Raw genomic sequence first — 26,856 nt, 5'->3', positions numbered from 1 at the left:
ATTTGGAAAGATCTGTTTATTATTAGCTAATCTAGGCTATTGGTCATACAAGACCAAGTAGCACTGGAGTAGTCAAACTCCTGAGTGTCTTCAACCGGGGGAAAATGTGTTTTAATGCTTATAAATATAACTTTTCATTTGGGCCATTCCATATAAAAGCAACCAAATCGGAAGAAGAGTTTCTACCTGACCTGCATTACCATTCAAAAGTTTGGGGCCACCCAGACAAATTAATGTTTTCCACAAAAACTCACACTTTAATTCACGTGCTAACATAATTGCACAAGGGTTTTCTAATCATCAATGAGCCTTTCAGCACCATTAGCTAACACAATGTAGCATTAGAACACAGGAGTGATGGTTGCTGGAAATGTTCCTCTGTACCCCTACACAGATATTCCATTAAAGAGTTTAAATAAAATGAGATCAAATATGTTTGAGTATGTTTTGGTTTGAAAACTCCACAAGGCTAAATAATGAGGATTCAAAAATGCTGGAAAAAGACAGAAATTGAGCAAATTTCTGCCTCACCTTTATGTACTTCAAGGGCCTGTAATGCTGAAAAATGTCACTGTATGAATGTAGAATTTTGCATTGCGTCATGAAATTTGCTAAAGTTGTCGTTCCCAAATCATGATTCTGAGTGTTAAAATGAGAGGCAATGATTGATTTTTCTTACACCCACTTGAACAATGTAGTATTCATACATGATTACTTTAGAAACAGCTTCTGAGAGTCACTAGTTTGACCTGCAGTCGTGACAAAACGTTGAACTGAAGATGAAAAGGGTCATTTTTGATCTCATAAATCCATATCCAGCTCTACTTGAGGAAGAAAGCTAGTTTGAGGTAGACATAGCGTGACAAAGACTTAAATCCAGACCACAGAATAAGTTAAAGAGATGAGTGTTGAAGCACTGAAACCATATGAAAAGTCCCTGTTCAGCTGCAGGTGCAAAAGAGGAAGCTTAGCCGTAGATGAAGTCATTCTCTGCTTTACTTACGTCTAATGAGATGAACATACGTGGATTCTTCCAGCTGCAGCAGGAAGTATTGTATGGTCTCGGTACAATCTGATGAGCTTCTCTCTGCCTCTAAATAAACGTCTCCGAATATCCTGCTGCAGAAACGCATGTGTTGCACCGGTGTCTGGAAAAAAAGACTTAAACAACGTGCAGGCATTTTAAAGATGCCTACAGCTCTGTTTCTGGGTCATATAAGAGAGCACTAAAACCGAGTGTTGGACTTGTGTGCACCATATGGGGAACGCTATGGACACACAAAGGAGGCCACAACTTTCTAAGTTGTCTGTTAATGAAAATACACAAAGGAGCCCTGAACATGTTAAAAGAGTGTCCACTTTAAAGGATGTTCTCTCCTCTGGTTGAGTAAACCCCAAACTGTGGCCCTCCAGTATCAAGTGCATTGTCTTTTTACTCAGTCTGAACTTTCCAAGATAAAGGAATTGCCTGTCTGCAGGTTGAACCTTGAGATGACTCTGTGAAGTCATGCAGCATTTATCCTTGATAACGTACTGTACACCATCTGCGGTCGCTGAGTTCATTCAAACACAATAATCTGACTCATCTGCGTCGATCACTTTCTTTGAATCGTGCCCAACTTTCTTCTTTTCATCTCTGAGCAAAAAAAAAACAAAAAAAGAAGGATCTTGACTCACACTCAGTGATCACTCTCTCTCTCTCTGTCCCCCACAGACTTTCTTATTTTCTCCTCTCCCATTCGCATGTTCTGCTCTTGTTTAGAGCTGTTTTGTTTATCTCCACGATGGAGAAATCCAGTGTGTGACTCACCTCTGGACTCCATCTGTAAACCAGCCTCCACCCCAGGCTTCACTGCGGTTCTCCCACCGTCTCAAACAATACTTCTTACACTCCCAAAATCCAATGTCTGTTCACGTCTTTTACTGACTAAACAAGTTGTCAGTAATGGTGATGAATAACGGGCGCAGTTTGTGTCTTGAGTTGAATAAATCTTGTGTCGAAAAACAAAAGTCAAGCTGCAGTAGCTAACGACTTTCCTCTTCCTTTCTTGTCGTCGCAGAAAGCATCATAAGAGACAAAGAGTTTGAGGTGATGATGCAGATCGACTGTGAGGTAACGGACACCAGGATCCTCCACATCAGGTCTTCCAGCATCCCACCTTTGCTTCGGGTTAACCACACGGACACGTTCTACCAGCACTCCCCAACCGACAACAAGGCAGCTCCTCCCGTCGGCGTCCTCATGGGGTCTGCTTAAGATCGCTTGCATTCTTTGTAACTCCTTAACAAAGCACCTCAGTTTTTTGGCTCTGGACTAATATTTTAAATGTGGCCTGCTCCCCTTGACTTTGTACGATTGTGATTGTGCTCTGCAGACATCATTAGAATACAAAAGAAGCTCAAATCTTCAGCCGCATTCTTTAAAAGAGGCTGATATCCGGTAGTGGCGTGTAATAAGGTCCGAGCAGCTCCTTGTGTGGCAACGCTGACTTCTCCCTGTAACCCCAGACGTCCCACATAAGGGTAATTGTTTAGCGGTAGGGGGCAGAGCATTGAACCCTGAGTCACCCCATCATAACACAAACACTTTTACCCCTAACGGCGCTCCTCCTGGACAAACTGTAGAGCCAGAGCTCAGACAACAAATTCATATACACCTATTAAAGCCATCAAAGTACATTTGTGAGAAGCACACAGGTTTCTGTTTGTATCTTAGCTACAGAATGGAGTGCTTTAATCGCCTCCAGCTCTCTGTCTCTCTAAACAAATGGATTTTATTAGTGTAATAGTAAGACATGCCGGATTAATTCCCTGCAGCACTCAGTAAACTCAGGAAGTCAGGTGATTTGTGAAAGCTAACCACTAATATGTTGTTGGCAGGTTTCGATCAATTTAAGGATTCCATGCAATGTATCGATGAAGATTTCCTTTTTTTGGGTCTTTGCACTGTGTTTCACGTATATTCCTGAACAGATGTGGATACTGTACATATTTATTTCTATTATTATGTAACAGTACACTTCTGTGGTTTGATGCAATTTTTTGATGTCAAAAATATTTGATATTTTCTTTGTGGAAACTTTTCATTCTAATCGACAACAGAAAACTCAGAAAGCTATATCTTACATATATATATTAATAAACGATGGATAGGAAGGAAATGCATAGTAATTGTTAGTACTGGGAGATTTTGGTGTCAGTACACTGAGTGGACATCTAGAAAATTTTGTTCCAGATAAGTTTCTCTGCATGTTTCATCATATGAAACTACAGTATTTCTTTTTCAGTTGGCAGATGTTTGACATACAAACACCGGTGCAAAACACTGCATGACTGACTTCTCTGTCCACAGGCTAAATCTTGGTTGTATCTGGTAAACTTTCATAGAAATTCCAGCCTGCTGGGATGTTATGCCATTTAGGATTTTAGTACTAATTTGTGATCAAATTTTGCACTATAAATGCAGAACCTGGAAACTTCAGTTCTGGATTTAAATGCCTCATGTTCATGTGTTTTTTTATCTGTCTATAAATGGGGGGGGGGGGAATTATATTATATAGTAAATTATACATGATTAGAATTAGTAATCTATTTCTTATTTCCGGCCAGTCCTGTGTATGTTGGTAAAACAACATATTCTTCTCTTACAATGCATTTCTTTCAGTACAGATGGTTATGTTTTAGCTCAACAGATGCCCATAAAAATTGCTCAGAAACCTTGTGGTGTTTAAAGCCAAGCTTTCTCTTTGTGTGTAGTCTTTTTTTCCACCTCCTTTTGGTTTGAAATTTATATTTGATTCACCACAATGTTTTCACTGCTCTACTTATGGACAAAGAAAAAGAACAAATAAAATCTTTGTTTTTTGGTATTCTGTTATGTGCATAAACCAAAATAAACACTGGATTTTGTCTAAGTATACCTGCATGTACGTTTTGGTCTGTCGGGGGAAATCCTAAACTGAACTATTTTATTTTTTTCTTCATCAAGCACAATAGACTGATTGTTTCTGGGGGTTTTCTACCATAATAACTCTATTTACAAGCACTAACAGTATTCTAAATTACAGGTTTTAACAGCTAACCCCTGTATGTCTGTATTTGTTTTCTTCTTTTTGGTCCTTTCCTGCCTCGTTGCCTTCTAACTTTGCAGTATTCCAATTGAATTAACTGTTGTATACTATAATTAAAGCCACTTCGAGATCTTCAGCGTTTAGCCAAGCAAAGAAGACATTTTCCGTTAGTGTTTCCGAACTTTATTGCAGTCTCCTTAGAACAGTCTGATGTAGAGGGAGTAAGTGCTTTCACATGACAAAGGACCTGTGGGATATGATGGCAAGAAAAATACAAAACAGTGTGCATTAAACAGAAAGGTGGGATTGTTTCAAAGTGTAAGCTTTTATGAATTCTATGTGTCTTGATTATTCTGAGCTTTGTTTTTTTCTTTACAGCATTACAATATATACAGTACAACTTGATGTGTTGACTGAGGAATCAGGCTCATTCATTTTAGGTACAAATAAAAAAATATTGATAAGAACCATTTAAACACAATATACTGAAGTATGTTTGTACATTTGGCCCCCATTTATCTCCAAAACAAAGGCCATGTGGACTGATCTACAATCCATTAAAAACCACAGAATTAAAACTAAAAAGGGACTGCCGAACCCTCACTAGGGGTCTACGTAGGCGAACTTGATGTTGTACGTGACTTGATGTCCGTTGTCCCACGCATACAAAACTCCCTCTTTGGGATTGTAGTCAATCTGCGTGGTGTAGGTGTAGTTGTTAATGAAGGGCATCCTGGGGATCATCTGAGTGCTCGTGTGCGTGTCGAAGGCGTATTCCAGGTTGGCGTCCCTTTGGTTGTAGCTGTCAACAGCGTACAGGACGCCGCATACTATGAAGCAGTTCCCGAAGTGGTTCCTCCTGAGCCCGGTTCTCCATGTGGTCTCTCTCTGCATGCTGAGGTCCGACGGGTTCAGTCGACTCAAGACGACCACCTCCTGCAGGAAGCCCTCGTCGTCCAGCGCCGGGTAGATGATCCACAGGCCGCTCTCGTCCACGGCGAAGTCGATGTGCGAGTGACTGCGCCACTCCCAAGGCGAAGATGACTCCTCGAACAGGGCGTCGTGCAGCATCGTCCAGGCGGCCACATATCGCTGCCGCAGGTCGAACTTGATGATGTCTCGGGAGAAAGCTCGGTTGTAGAAGAAGGCGCCGTCGTAGACCACGTGGCCGGTGCCGATCCAGTTGTAGGGAAGCTTGTAGGAGTTGGTGAATCGGCCTTGAAAAGACGGAGAAGAATGGGATAAATTAAGACCGAGAGGAAATCAAACTACAAAAACTGGTTCCCGCTGGTTCGTACCTTGTTTGAAAATGTCCAGGTTGCGGAACTCCAGTAGGTTGTTTCCATAATAGTAGTTTGTGACGTAAATTTTGTCATTATCAGATTTTGGGTCTTTCATCCAGGCTCCCTCATCCCTGCCATAGGTGTTGTGAGTTACTGGTTCAGAAATGGTTGCCAAAGTGTCCTTACATACTCCTAAAAAAAAAAAAAAAACATGCTACAAGTGAGAATTTGAAAGGGGTTAACATCAATCATACCTATGTCAAAGAGTCTGACGATAACCAGATATTTTTGGTTTTAACTAGATTAAATCACGGAAAGAGTGAAGTTGCCACAGAGAAGAGGACAGAGCACTGAAGGTAAGAGTTTAGAAATTTACTCTAGAAAATATCAATTGAATCAATCCTTTCTATTTGGTAGTTGTTAGTAACCAAATCCAGAGCATATTTGTGTGAGTGATGGTGTAGAGGAGGCAGGTGAACAAAGATGGTATAAAATGATTTACCAGATTTCCTTGGAGCTGATTCTTCCTGCCTTTGCATCGGCTCGTCTGATTCCAGGTGTGGCTCCTCCACTTGTTCCTCCTCCCAGCTGATTTTGTATTTCCGTTTGACTTGTGCAGCCTGTCTGGTCGAGGTGGTGGCTGAAGAAGTAGTTGTTTCAGCAGTGGTTGTGTCAGGAGGCAAAGTCGTGGTCAGCCAAGCTAAACCTGAGAAGTAGGCGGATTCAGTATGCTCTTGTGGTGTTGTAAAAGCTGCCTGAGTGGTCGCTGCTGCGGAAGCTGTTGTGGGATGTATTGGTGCAGATGTTGGACCAGTGTGGGTCGTGATGGTCTCCGTAGATGCTGGGTTGGTAGTTTGAGTTGCTGTTGTTGGATTTAGTGGTAGAGAGCTTGTACTAGCTGCAGCACTGCCAGGTGAGGTTTGCATTTGGTCTTTTAGCTCCAGGGTAGTTTCCATCACATCAGTGAGTGCATTTCCTGTTATGATGGGTAGTACAGTTTCCTTTGTGGCTGTACTTTCAAAGGGTTGAGTTGTGTTTGGTGTAGTTTCAGTTGTTTCCATGGGGGTAACACTTGAAGAAGTGGTGGCTGGTTCAACCACCTGAAGGACTGGTGTCTTGGTGATTTCAGCAGCTCTTTGAGTAGTAGGAGGCTCAGTGTTTGCCGTCCTGTTTTCGTGTGCTGCAGTAGTTGGTCCAGAAGTGACACTAGTAGTTGCGAATGGGTCACTCAGCTCATGAGATTTCGAGGTGGGCTCAGTTTCTTTTGGTTTTGCTGTCTGGCTGGTCTTTTTAGAGTCCTGCAGAAGACCCGTTGACTTGGGTCGAAACATTCTTGGTCCTGCTCTCATCCTGGGTCGAGGAGCTCTGTGCTGAAGAAGATTTTCCTCGATGAAGAGGTTGACCGGGCCGTCGCCACTGAATCCATGATACTCAAAAACTAAGACAGGAAAAGAGAAAGATGTGGTCAAATCGAAGCACCATGAGACAATGCAAATGAGGGCACATGTTTTTTGTTTATTTTATAAATTATGAAACACCATTAACTGCAAATAATCTCTGAACTTCATATGAGCTCATACAAACTGTAGAAGCCAATGGATCCAACTATTTCTGTATTTTTGCAATCAGACCACAAGTTCACAGAAGGTTCTGGTGGGCATCTAAGCTTCTGTGACTTTCTCTCAATGTTCTGACATCAAATAATATGATTATCTTCCCAGAATTAACACTTTTTTGTGGATAATTTGCAGGTTTCTAATTGGCATAGATGTTTTTTTTCCTGTGCTTTAGACATGACTGATGGTATAAACTCACAGTTCTCTCCAGGCTCCCCATCATCTGCCACCATCGGATCTGGCTCAGATTTATAAAAAGTCATCCCTCTTATGATCATCCCATTGGGGCCAGCCTTCGACACCTGAGAAGCTTCCTTGTTAGCCACATTTTTGGGAGTCACCTGATGTCTGACCTCAATGATCTGACCGGAGCCATCTGTCCGTAGGAAGGGTGGTTTTTCCGTAATAAACTTCCCTTCATACTGTTCCTGTTAGGGACACAGAGAGGAAAAACTTCTGTAAAGCAAAATCCTTCATCTCAGCAACCAGATGAGAACAGTACATCTGTTTGGCTGTAAATCCTGCCAGTATTTGTCAATACTGACCGCGACGACAGAGAGTTTACTAATTTTTCGCAACCAGCATAAGAATATTATGAGTTATGGAAGCGATGAGTCATTATGTGGCAAAGCCACTGTGTATGAAAACAGTTGGAAGAACAGCAGGTCAAAGCTGAAGCAGGATGTCAGTTTAAACTGTGATCGATATCTACACTGAATGTTTCATCATAATATGTTTATCCGAGATGAAATCATGACCAAAAACTGCGGCACAATGAATCAAATTTCACCTTTAAAAAATGGAAGCTTTAAATCACAATTTAACCAAAAGATTAGCATTACATCTCATTAATAACCTTGCTTCCTAAAAGTTGTCTTAAGAAACATATTAATTTAATAAATCAATCACGTGTGCCATCCAGGCTAGTCCAACTCTGCGGAACAGACCCTCAGTTTTATATTAAAGCTGTCATGGATCAAGTCTCAGCATTACAGTCACCAGTCTGAGGTCTGCTATTGTCCACTGCTCCTGCCAATCCTTCCAATTACCTCCATAACTGTTTTACACATTCTTAGTTCTTAGTCATGGAGACAATCATTTATAAAGGAGGTGGTGGAAAAAATCACGCAATTATTCCTTTTGTTTTGGAGGAACGTTGCTGCTCTAAGCAGGAACATGTGAATCTAATCACCTCTTTTATACTCTTCCCTTTTCTACATTTGGCTCATTAAGTTACAGTCTTCACCCAGGCTTTCAGTTCGAAAGAGATCTTGAACAATCTGATGGGTGCAGTAAAGGATAAAGAACTTCAAGATTCTATTAAATTTATCTCAGAATTATTTCACAATAAGTTACATACATAAGTATCAAGCAAGAGTGTAGCAGCAGGTACAGTAATTATATTTATTTACTAGTTCCATACACAGTGATTACTTAAAAAAACAAGGAGTAAATATAAAAAAATGTGCATGAGCTCTGTAGCTGTTTAATGATAATGACATTAAATGCTTTTGAAGTGTGTTTCTTACAGCTTAAATTCACCTTTTTGTATCATTAACCCTTTGAATCCCCAAATATGCCTACAGATATGAAACTTGTGTTGTCTTTTTCTGAAAAAAAAAACAGAAATGGTAAAATTTATCAGTCAGAAACTTTAGAAGCAGAAATAATCAGTGAATTTTGACCTTTAAAAGAGCCCTTTGATTACTCATGTGTGATTTGGCATTCTGTCAAAAAAAAAATTAACCAAATCTAAACTTACAATCATCATATTTATTCAAAATTACTTTATTCTACATGTCTCAATTTAAAATTTGCCCCAAAAATAAGTGGTTTGCGCTATTAAAGAATTCTGCTTTGCCCTATGCAACCAGGAAGCCATTAGTGGCACAGCAGCACCCAACAGCCACAAATGAAAATCCTGAAATTTTTCATCTGAACTACATGCAGTGTCTACACAGAACACAATCAGACCAGTATGGGAACAAATTAAAAATGTACACAGTATCTATCTATTGCATGTAGAGTCACCATTTTTTTCTCACTTAAACACTTGGAAAACATCTTGAATTATTTGATTCTGAGTTTTTTGTTCAAATTTTGCAAAATGAATAATCAAAGCAATTGAACTTTTATCTTCTCTTTCAATTACGATTTATAGCATTTTAACCGTCATACTGCAAGAGAGACATTTCCGAGTTCTTTCTACTTCTATCCATGGTTGAGCTGTTTCCATAGAGGTGCTGGACTTTATATTTGCAGTGAAAAATGAGCAAACAATGAGTGGCAAAGAAAATGCCCTTGGAGTTATGAGTGTTAAAGCATAAATAAATGAGTTCTTACACAGATTATGTTGTTTTTCTTTGACAGTTACAAGTTCATATTGTGCATCAATTATTAACAGCAAAACACAAATGCCTTGTTATCCATCCATCCATCCTCTATACACCGCTTGATCCTCATTAGGGTCGCGGGGGGTGCTGTAGCCTATCCCAGCTGACTCCGGCGAAGGCAGGGGACACCCAGGACAGGTCGCCAGTCTGTCGCAGGGCTACATATACAGACAAACAATCACACTCGCATTCACACCTACGGACAATTTAGAGTACTCAATTAACCTCAGCATATTTTTGGACTGTGGGAGGAAACCGGAGTACCCGGAGAAAACCCACGCATGCACAGGGAGAACATGCAAACTCCATGCAGAAAGATCCCAGGCCCACCCCGGGATTCGAACCAGGGATCTTCTTGCAGCAAGGCGAAAGTGCTAACCACAACCTCACTGAGCAGCCCATGCCTTGTTATGTCATGGGCAAATACTTCTACCACCAGGTATGTAGCTACTCTGTTGCCATAGCTACCCATTTACTATCAGCGCTAAGACGTCACACTAACCTCTGGGTTTTGAAATGCTGCAGCTTTGCCAACCTCACTGAGTTTTTTCTCCTCCTGATGCTGTCGTGGAAGTGGAGTGGGTGGCCTCTGAGCCACGTCTGCCTGGATGGGAGGCCTCTCCTGGGGCTTCACCTCGTCCACGTCGTGATTCGAGGACACCACCTTCATTGCGTCATGGACGAATCGACATATGGACAGAAATATTATGCATGCTTTATGGAAAACAGACTGCGGTCATGATTACTAACAGGAGGAGAAGAAAACTACCTGGGCATTGCTTTTCATCTTGATTCATGGACTTTCACTGCTGACTTAATGATGTATTACTGTAGGAAATGATTTTATTCCAGTGCAACTTTAAGCTTTGACAAAACGGGGCTGTGAAACTGAAGCAGCTAAATGGAACTCAGTCATCATTCATTGGGGTTTTTACTGCTGACGTGTCAAAATGTCCTCTGTGATACAGCACTTGATGCTCCCCTGCTTATAGAATGGACGTGAAAATGCTCTCTGATGACCTTTTCACATGACGCAGCTGAAACTAATAAAATAATAAGAATACGCTACTGACGATCCGACTCTGTGAAAAGGGTTCTTTCAGAAACAAGTGCAGCTGTTGTTCTGACAGTTTGTTCATCACAGCTTCCATAAAATCAGGCAGATACAAAGTGTTGTGTTTTTTCAGTGGTGACACATGTTAATTAAACCCGTCAGTTAAATCAGTAAGTTTTTTAATGTAAGTCTTAATAAATTAAGCATTTTTGAACCAAACACAGTTGCAAATTTAACTCTTCCCCAGCTGCTGTTGATAGTGTTAAAACCTTTAAAATCTACGGACTCTTATCTTTATCCCAAATCCAGTCATTCCAAGTTGCTCTATTAAAGGCATTATGGAGGATGTTTTTTTGTTGTTGTTTAATTTGTCTGATTCACATAAAATGAATATACTGACCTTTAGTGGACTTGTATGTATGGTCTCTAAAAGAATAAAAATGTTTTAAAAATAACTGTGGACATGGCAGGACCTGAAAAACATCAGCCAATCAAAGCGCTCGGACCGAGGCCTTTGGTTTGCTCCCTTTCCTGTCAATCAACAATCTTCCGGCTCAGGCCTAGTGACGTAGATTACGTACGCCTTGGATTTACGTGTTTTCTGTATGTGTTGCTTTGGTATAGCTTCGTAGTTAGCTGGCGACTTGTTTTGCTAATCTTTTATGACATAATGGCAGATAAAGATCCAGGGGGACCCAGCCGTAAAAGACAACTTCACGAGTGCTACACAAGTTTCTGGAGGGGGGCGTTTCTTCGTAAATGTTAAGAGGGGAGGTTGTATGTACGCATGCGCACGCTACGTTCAAAGTCGTAGGAAATTAAATCTCCTCTAATGCCTTTAAGTTCATTTTGACCACATTTGAAGCCACAGCACGCTGACACAGGTGGTTCCATTCAGCTTTGATTGCACCTGTAAGACTTCAGGATTTACGATGTTCGTGGTTCTTCTGTAAAGTTTGGTGAGTACTGTAAACTTCCAACCGCTCCATATTTAATTTGACTGAAACCACTGTGTAGCTGTTCAAGATATTTCGAGTTGTAAAAAAAATGCTTTTAAGTAACTTGGAGGACCTTACATACAGTTTTAACACAGTGAAAAATCATCAGCCTTGAATCTGAATATCTGTGAAACTTCCAACTCTGCATTAAAAAATTCTACAACTTTCAATCTGTAAGTATTGTAAGCTCGTAAATTTAATTTTTACGACTTCTAACTAATCGCCACTTCACTGCTGTACGTCTAATGGTTCAGTGCTATTTATTTTCTTGCTATATATTAAATAATTTCTACTCTTTATGCTATTTAACTTAAGCCGACACATTTTATTGAGTAAAAATTCTCTTCTGGATCATTTAACAAATATTTTGGTGACGTTTTCATCCTGTAATGATTTATTCATGCGCTTTTTAAGAACGATTTTGTTGATTTTTAACGGGGTGAATACTCGTGCAGATCAAGTTCCAAATGTAATGGAAAGTGAGCTCTTCTTTCAGGAGGCTAGAAAACTGGATCTTTTAAATGACGTCAACACAACAACCACATCTCTGTGTTCTAAACAAATACAGCAGTTGTCTTGATCTTGACACTGTTTCTGTACCTTTTCGATGCTCTCCACTCTGTCCAGGAGCTTATTGGTGACAGAGTGCAGCTTCAGCAGATCCATCCCATAGAAGGAACCCTCCAGCAGCTCCAGGATGGTGGACAGCTAAAGGGATCAAGTGGACTCCGTCAAAAGACTTTACCAATCAAAGCATGCGTAAAAACAGACCCATTCAACCTCTGAGTCTCTAGTTATGGGTCAATTACGAGGTTATTCTTCTGTGAAAGTGATCAGCTGTGATATCCATGACTCCACTGATCCAGAGCTCCCTAGAAACCATGGATCGTGGGGATTTATGTGAAGTGGGAGCTGTGGTGTGGATGAAAAAGTGCAGGATGACACTTCACCTTGACATTCTCTTTTCCAGCCTCTCTAAGTCTTTTTAGCCTGAACTCTCCCTCGCACGGGTTCACCGCTGACGGAGGAGCGATGCAGGCGCACTTGCACTCCGGTCCAGAGGTGATCGTCTCCACGGTGTAGAAGTCCTGCGCTGCGGTGCTTCCTTCTTCTATCCGCCGACAGGCGCTCCTGCTCAGGGGTCTGACAACACATTTACACCGACAGTCAGAGCCTTCCGAGAGGGCTTTCACTTTGTCATAATCACCCAGCAGCTACAAAGAGAAGAGGACGGATAGATTTTCCACCAGGCTCAACCAGACACGTTTGCATTTTTACGCACAAAATGATGAAACATCCATGAAAGACACACTGTCGGTCTGTCTTCTCCTACCTTAGACAGGATGCTCTCCTGACCTTCTAGCTCTTCTTCCAACGTGTCATTTTCCTCTGCACTGCTTTCAGGTCGAGATCTGGGCTCTGTCCCCGGTGACTTTGGCGCTGCAGATCCCCAGTGAAACAGCGCACAGCACATCACGACCACAATCCATAGTTTATGCATGCTGAGGCTCCCAGAGCAGAGCAGAGAAACCAGACCGTCACCAGTCGGTTCAGCTGCAAGAAAATCTCATAGCCAAAATCTTAGAAGTGCATTAAAATGGATTCTAATGGACAGACTAAGCTTCACGGCGCGAGTTCCTCTTCAGACAATTAGACTATGAACGTGTTCTAATGAGTCCAGAAAGTCGGTGCAGTCTGTGGGAGAACAGCCGGCATCTGCTGCTGCTGACAGGAGGCGGATCTGATCAGACTGCTAGGAGGAGTTGAAGCCTTCAAAAGACTCCTCAAACACGATCTTCAACTTTTTTCACTGTAAACTTATCCTGAAAGCTTCAGTCCAATCTCCTATTCCAATCAGATCTGAAACAGAACCTGCATTTAAAAGTTAGAAATTATGCATATTAACTTCAAAACCACTTGCAGTCTGTTGCATCTATTTGATGCTCCTCAGCTGCTTACCATCAGAGGTCAGCTGAGGATTTGCTGCCCTCTAGCAGCCACAACGTTCACTCCAGTTACAAGAAATAAAGCATTTCAAATTATACAGCAAGTTTATTGTCATTTTAAGGCACATTTCATATATGCACTTGTCATTTGTCATCCCATAGTGTAACATGTATATGCATGTAGAAAAAAAAGGACATGGTTTGTTGAGTTAAGGCCCATGGTTTCACAGAAGACATTAATTGTGGAAATAATAAACCCTGTGCTGTGAAACCAACAGAACAGCTTTGCCTTCTACCTCTTAAGTGATCATCATCCACAGAACAATCAAATCTTACATTAGATAACATTTTGTGAAATTTAGCAGTTACCATTAAAATTGTATCACAAAATCCAAATAAGCCCCCAATTTACTTCATTTTGCAGTCTAACTACATTTGATCAAAAGACTCAAAGAATAAAGTGCCACAGCCTTTTTCTGAAGTGTTTTTTTCTTGATAAATGTTCATAGAAACAATTACCCTACATCACAATGTCTCTTATCTATGCATGATGTCTTCATTTGTAATGAGCTTTAATTTAGCATACGTAAGAAACCTGGTTTATCCCATAATGACCCTCAGTGAAAGGCCTCACAGATCTGCAGTGGCTTGGACTAAAAGTTCAGATGAAGGGCTGCTCATGTCCTCTAGCAGCCTTCATGCTCTATTCTTTCCTCTGCTGCCACAGGGAGGATGAGGTGAGAAATGCGGCTCCACAGTCCGCCATACTTGTCGAGGTCCATCCTGTCAAAGGACACAGGGTGGCCATGCGTGAGAAACTTTTTCTGGAGGTGGTCGTCCACCATCTCCTCCACCACACTCAAGCGAATCTTGGCAGGAATCTCCTCCTCTTCCCCCAGCAGCACTGTGAAGATCAGAAATGTTTTTTTGTATGCCGCATTTTCGTGGTCACAGTAGCGATAAAAAATAAGAGTGGAGCCCGGAGGGAGCTCTTCGAAGCGGTGAATGATCGCCACGGGTTTGTCTCCTTCAAAAGCGCCCTGCAACTTGCTGTCAATGTCCAGCTTGACCTGGTCGCTGTCCTCGCTGGCTTTGCTGGCTCCATCGATGTGGAGGACAGAGGCGTTGAGGGCAGCAGAGAAGGCGGAGGCCAGACCCTGAGCGAGGCAGTGCAGCGTCCTCTCAGCTCTGAGGCCGGCGGTCAGGATCAGGCTCACCGGCTCTGTGGGCTGAGCTGTCAGGAGATGCCTCTGCAGGTGGATCCTGGCCCTGGTCCACAGCTCAGCACGCTGGTTAGGAAACCCAGTCTTTACTTTTTCCATCTGCTTGAGGAAGACGTCTATTTGGCGCACATCCTTTTTCTGAGGCTGTGGCTCAGGTAGGAGGAGATGCTGCACCAAGATAGCTACAAATGCCACGATACAGACTGCTGCCAAGTATCTTCTGATTCCTATGGAGAAACATGATACACTTACAATACAATGCATAAAGTAGTAAATAGATTATTGACACATTGTGTAACATTAACACACAACTTTTTAAAAATAGGATTACTATTCTCCTTTGAGCATCTCAAGTTGTTTACATACTATGCAATTTTGCACATTCTTGGGGAAATAATTTGCTGCGTGCTGTATGTAGGAGCCATATTTCACTTTGTTCTTGTTTTTTAATTGCCCACCCAAGACCCCAGGGGACTTCTTTTAACCTCCTCTTTTACCAGAGGCTGATGGCCCGGGGTATTTCGGTTATTTAGTTGATGGTATGATTTTGTTCAGGTGTTGTGGATGGAAACAGGCAGACAGTTTACGACTATGCTCGATTCTCTTTGCATTTTATTATTTTGTTTATGACAAAGTTTAAGTTACCGGTGAAGATTGATAATAAAGAACTGGCATTATTTTGACTCTTATGAAGAATCCGTTTGTTTATTTTGAGTTGAGTGCACGTCAAAACTATCGTATAGCTACCATCAACAACCAGCAGTACTAAGTACAAGACGTAGCCACTGCACTGTAAATATTTCCGTTACTTTTACATACTTAGAACCTCTTGGATTTGTGACAATTGCTGTTTACGTGCTTTATTAAATTCCTATTAATCTTCTTTAAAAATTTTCTGCTCATCAGCGTTTAATGCACCAAATCTAATTCCTCATATATGAAAAACTTACTTGACAATAAAACCAGTTCTGATTGTGTATAGTGTAATACAGGACACGTGGTGATAGGGAACAATGCATTTTTAATGACAGTCACAGACCTGCCAACCTTGGTGAAATATTTTGCGTACCACTTAATCTCACACACGCAAACACGCACGCACACACACACACACACACACACAGCTCGCGCTCATGTCGATAGGAAAAAAAACTCTCGGTGCTTATTTCCCTGACATGACATCGTATTTTCAACGTGAAAGTAACGTTATTAACAGTACATATTTGCCAAAAGACACACACGTACACTCACACGTGCGCACACACACACACACACACACACACCATTTTACCGTTTTAACCACCAGCTGCTGCGGGTGGGGGCACAGGGAACGGGGAGAGAGGCGGAGGGAGGCAGAGGACAGGAGAGAGCGGGCCAACAAGGGTTCGGCAGACTCGTTATTCTCCGCTACTCGATGATGATTGGTAGAAATTGCACCACTACACTGCAGCATCGTGTTGTCAGGCATGAGTATTGCATGTCCACATTTCTAACAGCACTCACAGATGTCTGCAGCTTTTTGAGTAGTTTAATGAGGCGGAGTGTACCAGCGTATTTTGATGTCAAATTGCGTACCTGCTACGCAAAATGCGTACAGGTTGGCAGATCTGCAGTCACGAAGATTATAGCAATCATGAAAATCTAATTTAGAGAAATTAAGTCTTACCTCCCTGTACTTTAGGTTCAGGAATTTCTTGAGTAGTGGGGCCAATGGTTTCAACATCCTTTTCCTGATCATCTAACTCTTCCCTCAGTGACTCGTTCTGCAGCAAAGCCGGCTCTGGTGAGGCTGTGCTGTCCGATGTCTCCTTAACTTCCTCTGATGCTGAAGTGGTCTCTGCATCTGATTGGTGGGAGAAAAGAAAAACGGATTGACACAAACTAAAAGAATAATTAAAAAGAAGAAAAAAAAACTAAAACTGACAACTTTTGAGTCACGTGGAGGTAAAAGTCAAGCCAAGTGAAGTCAGGTCAAGTCATCCCTATTTATATAGCACAGTTAAAGCTAAACAGCCGTTGAGTCAAAGTGATTTCCAGTAGATAAACAGGACTGACCTCACAAATTAACCTAACAAGCTTAATTACTGAAGTTACACTGTTATTTAAGGTGTTAATTTATCTGAATAATTTAAATTTTAAACATCTTAATCACACAAAAAGCTATAAGACACAACTGCAGCTGTCTATAATAAAAAAAATACATAGGATGGTTAAGTATTAATTATAAAGATAAAGCTGACTAATTTAGAGCTAAAGTAAAATGCGTGAAAACTAAAAAAAATCCAAATATTTAATGGATTCCTTTTGAGCACGCTTTCTTTTAGTTTTTATGTGTATTATGCTGTATTTTGTTCAAAAATGGAATTTATTATTATTATATTTGTGGGAGGCCCAGAAGCTCAGGATTCTGAAGCAGAAAATCAATTTTACCATCAGCGACATTTCAGAAAAGTCACCCACCCTCTCCCTCTCCAGCATCAGCGCTGGTTTGGTTTGTGGCTGAAGATTCTTCATCAGTCGCAGTTTTCGTTCCATCAGGCTGGTCCTCCTGTCTGTCATCAGCTGATAATGTGCCTGTGGCTCTTGCTTTCTTCTCCTCCTTATCATGGTCTTCTTCTGAAAACATTAGAATAGTTTAACTTCGACAACAGCCTTGGCAGTTGTGATCCTACATTCACGTTTTATAGGGGGTTTAGAGAACTGTTGCCTTTTCCAAACTCACTGTAAAAAGGCTACACATACACTAGAAATGAAACGTGACCTGGATTGTTTACAAAAATTAGAACGCAATTGCCAGTGTTTCCCAATTCACTTCTATTTAGTGTGTTACCCTGCAAGCTGCCATAAAGTCACAAAGAATTTCTGTAAATTAGGCAACCAGCTGCATCACAGGGATTCTAAAATAAACAGTAATATGAAGTACATCAGTAAATAAACTTACAAGCCACAACTAAGACAAACGACTCTGGGCGAGCTTTTCGAAGTTAGCAAATATAACAGTTGAACAGGAACACTAACCGGGGATTGCATCAGCCTTTGAGGGTGGTTCCTTATTTCTTTTGTGATCTCCATGACTTTCTTCATCAGATTCAGGAGGGCTGCTTTTCTCCCTGCTGTCGTCTTCTCCTGATGATTTTTCTGTAGGAGGCGCCATCTTCTTTTCAGCACAAGCTCCTCCTGCAATAGGAACAGAAATAGGTGTAATCTGAGATGGAGTCTGACTGATTGTATGTTTAACCTTCAATTTCCAATGGTCATATTATCATCCCAGATTGCACATATGGTTAGAGGCGTTTGTTTTTCTTCCTTACTTCCAACTGCCTGCTCCACACCTTCACCATTGTTACTTTCAGCTTCGCCAATTAAAGATGATGACGAAGAATCTGAAACTTATTAGGTGAGACAAAAACAATTTTAGATTAGTAAAGTGGAAGTAGAAACATATTTAGAGAAGACACAGAGAATGGTTTACACCTGACTTTGCTTGAATAATTTACCATTTGAGCTTTGCTGATTCACATTCACGGGAAGATCAGGTGGTTTGTGCTCATCACATGCTGCAGAGTCACCTGAACTCGTAGGGTGCGTTTTGTCGTCCTTGAGATCTGTAAGAAATTAAGATTATTGGAAAAGAGCGTTGAAATTGTTTTGTATATGTTAGTTCAATAGATGCTTTGTCTTTAGCTTTTCACTACCTGCTATGTGCTGTTGGGAAACGCCTTCCTCTGCCATGTCTTTGGATGGGGGCACTTCACTCATATGGGTTCACTGGACTGCTCAAGGCTGCATAAAATATTGGTATATTGCAGTACAGTACATCTGTCATTTCAAAGCTGATTAGTTATTAGTTTCATGAAGTGAGCTGTCACACGTTCAAAGTCCATGCTGATGTGGTAAAACAAGCTCATGCACCTGTCAGCATGAGCAGGCTCAAAGGCAATCTTTCACTGCTTTTGCTAACAGCAAACAACACAACAGTTAATGAGTAAACTCAAAGCTGCACTCATTGGAGTGTTTGGGTGAACAATTCCCCGGCTTGGATGAATAATATTTGGCGGCTAACTTACAACTTAATTTGTTGCTAGCACTAAGTAAGCAAACCGAAGAGGAGAGCGACTCGGATAGCTACTTTAAAATGTTTCTACAAAAATGTATTCAATGGGAATTAAGCTTTAATATACGACAGCCTTCCAATCTTCATGAACAAGTGCCTTAGATAACTAGCGAATGGGTTAACTGTCAGACAAGAAAGCTAAGCTAGCCCCGGCTGAGAGATGCTAACAGTTAGCAAAGCAAACAGACAGGCTTAGTGTTAAAGAATTGCCTTTCTGTAACTACAAAAATCACATTAATAGATAGTCATTCTGGATAATGTTTCATACCAAACGCATCCTCGATCACATCGCCGTTAGCTTTTCTTTTACGTGCGTCTCACTGACAGATCGATAATATCGGAACGGAACTCTCAGCAGCTCCTTGTTTCTTGGAAGATAGCTCGATGTGGTGCCACGTCTTTCCGTTTCCGCGTCCTGTCATGAAATGTGTCCCCTAACAATTACAAGGAAGTCGACTGCAGGTCTGTTTAGGGGCACGATGCTACGTCGTGTTTTTTAATTGATGTTTTTGGCTTTACTCGGTCGAATTTTGATCTTAAATGGATTCCAAGGTTTCTGAAAGTGCAGACCCTCGTTCCCTGAGACGGTCGACACGACTCACGCCAGGTAAAGTTGAACAAAGAGTGTAGTGGCCATTAGCTAGCTTAGCCTTATGAGCTAGCTAACCTGAGCTCACACAAAGTAAAACAAAAATGTTTTGGAATTTCCCATTTGACTAATATTCGCTGACTTTATCAATTTAGACTCTTCTTGGACTTGAAATTGCTACTGAATAAACGTAGCCTTTAAACGCGACTTGGCCGCTTTATGGCATTTTTTGCCTGCAGTGTTTGTAGACACTTCCTACATTATCTTTTCTCTCTGTTTTCTCACCAGTATTGGGCTTTGAAGCGACCCCCAGGGGTCCTTTAAAGAGGGTCAGAAAGGACTTAGAAAAGAAAGCTCCTGGTGCAATAATCAATGGTTCCAAAGATGAGGAGAAGGACTTGGAAGTGGAAGGTGAGATGCTCCACTACTTGCTTGGATACAACAAGCCCTCAGTCTGCACTGTTCAATGCGCTGTAAGCAAATGTGTTTTTTTGTTTGTTACTTAACAGAATCCCTAAGCAAGAAGCGCCGGCTGGACGCTGGAGGACCAGAGGACGGCAGGGGGGATCAAAATGAGATGGAAGTCCAGGAATCGGGTGAAGGCACGGAGAAAAATGGAGACCAGGAAATGCCACAACAGAATTCTCCTCATGCGTTGTAAGCAAATATGTTTTTTGTTTGTTGCTTAACAGAGTCCCCAAGCAAGAAGCGCTGGCTGGACGCTGGAGGACCAGAGGATGGCAGGGGGGATCAAAATGAGATGGAAGTCCAGGAATCAGGAGAAGGCATGGAGAAAAATGGACACCAGGACATGCCACAACAGGATTCTCCTCATGACACTCGTCTGCTAGAAATGCACCAAGGTTAGGGCTGCGAGTAAACACTGTTTTTTATTGGTGAAATGACATGTTTTTTGATTGTTCCATTAAAGTATGAAAAAATGGTCAGTAATATTATTAACATAATTTACAGGCAACAGATTATCTCATGTGAGAGGCTGTAATTAGCCAATACTTAAATTTTATTTTTGCTTGATAAATGGCAGATTTGTGTTTGACCAATCACACTGATACTTTTTTCTTTTGCTTGACTTAGCAGTTAACTAAGCTGTTGCCCAGCACTAGACAAAGTCATTTCTTGAGAGTTTTTGTCATTATGCAATGTGTAATACTGCCTGTATATGGTGTAAAGAGACTGTGCAACATGGGATTTGCTGAGCCCCTTTCACTCTACTTTCCCTTTCACCTTTTGTATTGGTCAGCAAATACACAGTGAAATATGATAAGTGTTTTGCGTACAGATTCCATCAAGAGCATCACTACTGATAGAGCCACAGTCTTTTTTTCCCTATGTGTGGTTTAATACACTACCAGTCGAAAGTTTGGACACAACTTCTCGTTTAATGTTTTTTCTGTTTTCATTATAGATTCTTGCTGAAGGTATCAGAAATATGAACACATATGGAATTATGTAGTATCAAAAAAGTGTGAAATAAGTCAAAACATGTTTTATGTTTTGGATTCTTCAAAATAGCCACACTTTGCTTTGACGACTGCTTTTCACACTCTCAGCATTCTCTCGATGAGCTTCATGGGGTAGTCTCTTGAAATGGTTTTCAGGTACCTGAAGATGCTGAGTACTTGTTGGGCCTTTTGACTTCACTCTGCGGTCCACCTCATCCCAGACCATCTCGATTGGGTTTTGGTCTGATCACTGTAGAGGCCGTATCATCTGCCACACCTCCAGGGCTATTTGACCAAGAAGAAGAGTGATGCGTCAGATGGCCTGGCCTCCACAGTCACCTGACCTCAACCCAGTCCAGATGGTTTGGGATGAGATGGACCGCAGAGTGAAGGCAAAAAGCCCAACAAGTGCCCAGCATCTTTGGGAACTCCTTCAAGACTGCTGGAAAACCATTTCAGGTGACTACTTCATGAAGCTCATCCAGAGAATGCCAAGAGTGTAGAAAGCAGTAATCAAAGCAAAGGGTGGTTATTTTTAAGAATCTGACATTTAAAACATTTGTCACACTTTTTTGTTTACTAGATAATTCCATATGTGTTCATTCATAGTTTTGATGCCTTCAGTGAGAATCTACAATGTAAAGAGTCATGAAAACAAAGAAAAAGACATTAAATGAGAAGGTGTATCCAAACTTGTGTCTGATAGTGTATATCTGCTAATGTTTGCAGCTGCCATCAAATAACAAACATGCCATCTAATTTGATGGCATAGCAGTTTAATTAAAATTAAAGTTTTCCTTCTGTATTTTTCAGGCAACCGGAGAGATGTGAATTTGAACCCTCGAGTAGTGCTCGGTGAACGCTGCAAAACCAGTCGTACCATAAATGAGGATTTAGACTTCATAAAAACCAAGACGGGTAGGAAACGCTGTACCATTCACTGCATGCAAAGGGACTATAATACTGCTGATCTAACTGGGCCTGTTTGTTTTTCAGTAAAACCATCAACAAAAGCACCTGCATCCCCCGCCAAAACTCCCACGCAGTTTAGACCACAGGCAAACAGACATGACGTGCCGAAGCCCAAGATCACCAGCAAAGAAGACTACAAGAGGACAATGGAGCTCAAAGCCAAGAGCACTGGTACTGCACTGTAGATATTTTATGTGGGGATATTTAGTCAAGAAAGTTGCATTGTAAGTTCCTGCTGAATGTATTGACATTTCTGAAAAGATTTTTACACTAACGCACTCAGCCTCATCTTTAGATGTACCCAGAGTTAATCACCGTGCTCCAAGCATGTATCCAGCCTCGGTGAAATCTGAGACAATACGACGACCTATAAATAACATTCCACAACAATCTGTTCATCACAAAAAACAAGGTATTGCAGCTTCAACTGAATATTACAGTCCTTACTGACATCTATTATAGCTGTGCCATTTTTGACATCGATTTAATGAGATTTTGTCTTTTAGATTGTATAAAGAAACCTGATGTTTCCAAGAGAAGCTCTGGAAATTCCTCCACAGGTAAGCTATAGTCTTGTTCATTACATTATCTTTATACCTGAAAATACTCTTCCTAATTATTTGCTTCACTGTATTTGAATGTGGTCTTGTGTCCTTTCAGGATTCAGGTCGTGTTCATGGATTTTGGTTCTTCTAGTGCTGTTCAGCTCTGCCGCCTTGATGGCACACAAGTTCATTCCTGTACTCCAAAAAAGGAATGCTCCTGGAGGATCTCCATCTAGGGTTGTGAAACCAGAAAAGTTTTCTGATCACTTGTCTCTTCTTGAGACTCAGTTTCCCACTCAGCGACCTGAGTTGTGGAAGAGGAGCAAGATCCATCTGGAGAAGCACCTGACAACAGAACATCCCAAAGAGCCAGTCAGTCTTATTTTGACTGCAGGCCGAACAGCTGAGAGGACGCTGCGCTGCCTGGCTCAAGGTCTGGCCTCCTCCTTCTCGTCTGCCCTTAATGCCTCCGTCCTCCACATCGATGGAACAAGTAAAGCGGGCCAGGACAGTGATGAGGTGAAGCTGGACATTGACACCCAGCTGCAGGCAGCCTTTGAGGGTGAACAACCTGTGGCAGTCATTCATCATTTTGAAGATCTGCCTCCAGGCTCCACCCTCATATTTTATCGCTACTGTGATCATGAGAACGCTGCATACAAGCGAGTGTTCCTGTTGTTCACTGTGGTACTGCCTCAAGATGAGGTCAGGGGTGGGCTGAGCCTAAAGGAGGTGGAGGAGATGGTGCAAGACTATGTTAAGGAAAGGCTGGTGGGGTCCAGCAGCCAAGCCGACTTCAATACAATGGATGCTGACAAGTTCGGAGGACTTTGGAGTCGCATCTCCCATCTAATCCTGCCTGTGGTGTCTGAGGTGGAGGTAGAGCAGAAAGGATGCTGATGAAACAACGTGGCATCTCTGAAGATGTCGAATTAGCACATTGGACCAGACTGATTATTCCTAGCACTGTGCAGGAGTTATGAAACTGAAGTAACATGGAATTATACTGTAATGTTTGCTGTGGCATTTCACATATAGACGGGTTTTAAATGTTTGAAGGTTGTGTTAATCTTTCATCAGAGATGAGATCGTGCTCAAATCGCAGTCAAATGACAGTGACACAGTGTAACTGGACAGAAGATGCACAACAGTTTTTACATTTTCCACATGTACAGACTTTGCATCAAGATGTAACAACAGTGTCGCGCCATCATTCAACTTTTAAAGTATGTTGATGTAAAATCACTTTTCTCATTCACTTTCTTTAACTGCTTTTTAATGCATTTCCCATCTAAGAAGAGTTTTCATTCAGCTTGAGTCACACCAGGTGTTTCTTTGGAACTAACAAATGCTTCATTTTCTGTTGACATTTTTGTTTCAGGTTGAAACTCACATTTCTTATTCTGTATCAAACCTCTGAGACGACTGTCAGCCTCCTGCAGAAGTATGGCTTCATTTAATTCCAGTTTGAGAGCATTTGGATGAGTTTTGCACTGAAAAAAATGTTTTTTTGCTTTAATTGTTCATCCTATTGATAGTGCTGGCTTTTATTACAATGAGTATTTTTTATACTTTGTTTTTCTTGAATATGTATATTTGAGGTGTTTCCTAGATTTTGATAGCTGTGTATATACACATGTATGTGTGTATATATATATATATATATATATATATATATATATATATTGGATATAAAAAGGTTTGTTCTGTGAACCTGTTGTCAAGGAACCACTGAATTGTATCTACAATGATGTAAACTTAAAACCTGCAGGTTTTTCAATTTGTAAGAATACTTTGACTGAATATGTCACAAATTGTGCCTTAAAAATGAAGATTAGACTAAAGTTCTCAGCATCTGGATGCTGTCTCTTGACAACATCAAAACTCAACAAAGGTGTCTTGCTTATAAATCCTGTGCTAAATTCAAATGTCCATCTTGTGTATTTTTCTGTGATACCACTCATTCCTCTTATGTTATCATTCTGTGTTGACTTTTGTGCTCTTCAAAAAATCTGACTATTTTCCAATAAAGATTATTTTGATACTTAGAAGAGTTGGTTGTCTGGAAATGTTTGTGCCTTGACATCTATTTATTGGTCATCTCATGTACTTACTTTCATGATTTTTGTGGAAACCGTGTGATAGGCTAATAATTGATTCTCTTGCTCTGTGTCAAAAGCTGCATGTATTTTATAGCAGCTACTGGAATGTGTTTTTGTAACACAACTTGTCAGACCTCAATCAGCTGTGGAAATTTTGTTTTTGCAACCGAATATTTCATATTAAAGGTATTCTGTATGTTTTATTTTGTATTTTTGTGACATGCAGCTACATATGGTTCAGAAAATGTAATTTGCTGACTTCTGCGTTATCGGTTTCATTTGATGTGAACACGAGGATGTGACTTTTCGTGACAGATTAGATTTTTGTTTCATATTTCAGCTCAGCTATAATTACAGACTAGTTGATGTATTTGTTTAATACTGCAGATTAATTAATGTTGTGATAATGAATATCTGTGCAAATGTCAAGCTTTTATCTTTCATAGTTTTCTGAGTTATTGTCGTTCAACCATAGATTACTGACTTACCCTAAGAAAGCCACGTACATTTAAGGTTTACGCTGATTCTAATGTCCTTGGTTGGCAAAACAGAGAAACACACATTTAGAAGTTTAGGAAAAAGATTTATTTGCTTTATATAAAAATCAAACAATAAATAAACAGAAAATGCAAAGACAACCAAAGCCTTCCATTAATGTTTCTTTAGATTTTCATGTACGCTGACAAATTTTCTTGCTACTATTTCTGGTGCTTTTAAATCACACAGTACTTTTCCCCTTTAGTGGCAGGGTCTGCACTTAAAACAAATAGGACTAACAAGAAAGACACTGTTACATTCATAAAAGTGTAAAAACTATGAAGGTAAAATCAAACTTCTGATAGTAATATTTTTAGCTGATTCAAATATAGTAAAATTGACTCATTTTATAGTAACATGCTCAGTTTTTAAGGTGCTTTTACTAGTTTTTAAGCTTCTTAACGGCCCTCTTATTCATCTGCTCTGTTTTGTTCATATCAACCGTCGTGCATACTGAGGTCCTCTGGCAGCAGCTTTTTATCTGTACCAAAACCTACAGTGAGGTCCTGGTGCCATTTCCCTACTGTCATTGTTGTGTGTGTGTGTGTGTGTGTGTGTGTGTGTGTGTGTGTGTGTGTGTGCATGTGTGTGTGCATAGTTGTGCATAGTTGTGCGGTGTCTAACTTAAAGGGACCACTTGAATTTAGTTTTTTACAGCAGATTGGATTGCATTAAATATGTTGAATTCAAATGCTAAACCAAAATTCTTGCAATTTCCTACAGCAAATCAACAAATCAATAAAATTATCAATAAAATGTGATGAATGGATTGATTTTCACCACAACGTGCTTGTTTGTAAATGCAGTTGAAGTTCAGCAATAAAACTAAACAATAACCCAAAATTCTGGCAAAAGTACTATTGCACAAATTTGAATAATTGCCAACAGTACTATGTCTCACATGGGGCACCAAAATGTGTACGTAGTACCACTGTATCTCACAAATACACTAATCTATCAGTTACATGTTGCGATTAAAAATTAAATTAGTAACTCAAACCAAATGATCATACCAGTAGTTAGTTTTAAATATTTTGGAGCTCTACATAAAATAGCTTGGCAGCATTCAGGCTTATGTAACATGAATTACACCAGCAGTTAACACAAACATTCAATGAAGAAAAATAGAAGAAAAACACACAATATCTACCAACCACTTATCGCAGGAGTGTATGTATGTATGTATGGGCATGTGTATATGTTGGGAGCACACCAAAGACAATGTGTGTGTGTCTCTTTGTTCACCACGTGCTCAGACATGAACACGAGTGTTAGACCAGAAGAAAAGAAACTGAAGCGGGAGATTTGAGTGTCATCTCCATGTGTGTGAGAGCTTGCGTAGAGGCCAAATTTGATCATGTGTGTGATTTTCAGAGGATCACGGTGAAAAACTAGAACAAGAGGACATTTCGTTTGCATGTGAGAGCCTCTGTCAGTGTGCAGTCTGAGTATTGCAACATGGAACCAAATACCCAGTGATTGAATCTAACAGCAGATCAAAGCATACAACTCTGTAACAACAATGACACATTATACACACCGTTCAGCCACAACATTATGACCACTGACAGGTGAAGTGAACAACGTTGATCATCATGTTGTAATGCAATGTTATGCTGGGAAACCTTAAGTCCTGACATTCATGGGGATGTTTGACATGTACCAGTTAAGCATAGCAGATCAAGCAACACCTCATCTCCCCACCCTGCAACTCACAGGACCCATAGATTTTACTGCTACCATCCTGATGCCATAGGACATCCCCAGAGGTCTCCTGTGTCTATGCCCCACTGGGTCAGAGGAGTTGAAGCAGCACAAAGAGACCAGCACAATATTAGGCAGGTGGTCTTAATGTCATGCCTGATCGGTGTGTGTGTGTATATATATACCGGGCTTTGCAAAAGTTCTGTTACACTCGGTTTCATGATCTTTAGAGACGTTTACATGTCGG

The 26,856-nt window shown here is 40.8% G+C and overlaps 4 protein-coding genes across 8 annotated transcripts in view; 2 read left to right on the top strand and 2 right to left on the bottom strand.

Moving 5' to 3' along the window:
- The window catches only part of atf6 (activating transcription factor 6), a 35,151-nt gene extending 31,232 nt beyond the window's left edge, over nucleotides 1–3,919 (top strand). The window contains exon 16 of the mRNA XM_022203808.2: nucleotides 2,061–3,919. Coding sequence (XP_022059500.2) covers nucleotides 2,061–2,257 — 197 coding nt within the window. The 3' untranslated portion in view covers nucleotides 2,258–3,919. The remainder of the gene's footprint in view (nucleotides 1–2,060) is intronic.
- A 318-nt stretch (nucleotides 3,920–4,237) lies between these two features.
- On the bottom strand, nucleotides 4,238–13,235 carry olfml2ba (olfactomedin-like 2Ba). Of its 2 annotated transcripts, none has more exons than XM_022203807.2 (8): nucleotides 12,748–13,235; nucleotides 12,365–12,628; nucleotides 12,015–12,122; nucleotides 9,865–10,026; nucleotides 7,169–7,397; nucleotides 5,856–6,791; nucleotides 5,369–5,545; nucleotides 4,238–5,287 (listed from the first exon to the last, which is right to left on the bottom strand). In XM_022203807.2, the coding sequence occupies exons 1-8, from the start codon at nucleotides 12,913–12,915 to the stop codon at nucleotides 4,674–4,676; spliced, it is 2,658 nt and encodes an 885-aa protein (XP_022059499.2). In that variant the 5' UTR covers nucleotides 12,916–13,235; the 3' UTR covers nucleotides 4,238–4,673. The 2 variants fall into 2 exon arrangements, with proteins under 2 accessions (XP_022059499.2, XP_051802650.1); XM_051946690.1 differs by having other exon boundaries at nucleotides 12,365–12,557; nucleotides 12,748–12,870.
- Nucleotides 13,236–13,446: 211 nt separating this feature from the next.
- Nucleotides 13,447–19,102, bottom strand: LOC110957666 (torsin-1A-interacting protein 2-like). Of its 2 annotated transcripts, none has more exons than XM_022203811.2 (8): nucleotides 18,966–19,102; nucleotides 18,279–18,366; nucleotides 18,081–18,188; nucleotides 17,895–17,972; nucleotides 17,602–17,760; nucleotides 17,044–17,196; nucleotides 16,250–16,426; nucleotides 13,447–14,810 (listed from the first exon to the last, which is right to left on the bottom strand). In XM_022203811.2, exons 2-8 carry the CDS (start codon nucleotides 18,340–18,342, stop codon nucleotides 14,047–14,049), a joined length of 1,503 nt encoding a protein of 500 aa, XP_022059503.2. In that variant the 5' UTR covers nucleotides 18,343–18,366; nucleotides 18,966–19,102; the 3' UTR covers nucleotides 13,447–14,046. The 2 variants fall into 2 exon arrangements, with proteins under 2 accessions (XP_022059503.2, XP_022059502.2); XM_022203810.2 differs by having other exon boundaries at nucleotides 17,044–17,199; nucleotides 18,966–19,101.
- Nucleotides 19,103–19,119: 17 nt separating this feature from the next.
- On the top strand, nucleotides 19,120–24,317 carry LOC110957665 (torsin-1A-interacting protein 1-like). 3 transcript variants are annotated; one of them, XM_051946692.1, is made up of 9 exons: nucleotides 19,120–19,304; nucleotides 19,575–19,697; nucleotides 19,796–19,882; nucleotides 19,979–20,149; nucleotides 21,563–21,667; nucleotides 21,746–21,892; nucleotides 22,005–22,133; nucleotides 22,228–22,281; nucleotides 22,382–24,317. In XM_051946692.1, exons 1-9 carry the CDS (start codon nucleotides 19,238–19,240, stop codon nucleotides 23,164–23,166), a joined length of 1,668 nt encoding a protein of 555 aa, XP_051802652.1. In that variant the 5' UTR covers nucleotides 19,120–19,237; the 3' UTR covers nucleotides 23,167–24,317. The 3 variants fall into 3 exon arrangements, with proteins under 3 accessions (XP_051802652.1, XP_051802653.1, XP_051802651.1); XM_051946693.1 differs by having other exon boundaries at nucleotides 19,796–19,888; nucleotides 22,017–22,133; XM_051946691.1 differs by having other exon boundaries at nucleotides 19,796–19,888.
- Nucleotides 24,318–26,856: the final 2,539 nt, after the last annotated feature.

This window comes from Acanthochromis polyacanthus, chromosome 4, assembly GCF_021347895.1.
Source record: "Acanthochromis polyacanthus isolate Apoly-LR-REF ecotype Palm Island chromosome 4, KAUST_Apoly_ChrSc, whole genome shotgun sequence".
NCBI lineage: Eukaryota > Metazoa > Chordata > Actinopteri > Pomacentridae > Acanthochromis > Acanthochromis polyacanthus.
This window is presented reverse-complemented; position numbering and strand designations above follow the sequence as displayed.

Bases quoted from the DNA above. Each gene is read 5' to 3' on its own strand.
- LOC110957666 (XM_022203810.2), bottom strand. From the start codon at position 18,342: ATGAGTGAAGTGCCCCCATCCAAAGACATGGCAGAGGAAGGCGTTTCC. The intron at 16,427-17,043 runs GTGGGTGACTTT...CCCACCAATCAG, and splicing joins TGATGCTGGAGAGGGAGAGG to ATGCAGAGACCACTTCAGCA. The intron at 14,811-16,249 runs GTAAGACTTAAT...GTTTCTCCATAG, and splicing joins TGAACCTAAAGTACAGGGAG to GAATCAGAAGATACTTGGCA.
- olfml2ba (XM_022203807.2), bottom strand. From the start codon at position 12,915: ATGCATAAACTATGGATTGTGGTCGTGATGTGCTGTGCGCTGTTTCAC. The intron at 10,027-12,014 runs GTACAGAAACAG...GACGCAATGAAG, and splicing joins GAGTGGAGAGCATCGAAAAG to GTGGTGTCCTCGAATCACGA. The intron at 5,288-5,368 runs GTACGAACCAGC...CGTCTTTTCAAG, and splicing joins CCTGGACATTTTCAAACAAG to GCCGATTCACCAACTCCTAC.
- LOC110957665 (XM_051946691.1), top strand. From the start codon at position 19,238: ATGGATTCCAAGGTTTCTGAAAGTGCAGACCCTCGTTCCCTGAGACGG. The intron at 21,668-21,745 runs GTAGGAAACGCT...TTTGTTTTTCAG, and splicing joins CTTCATAAAAACCAAGACGG to TAAAACCATCAACAAAAGCA. The intron at 22,134-22,227 runs GTATTGCAGCTT...TTTGTCTTTTAG, and splicing joins TGTTCATCACAAAAAACAAG to ATTGTATAAAGAAACCTGAT.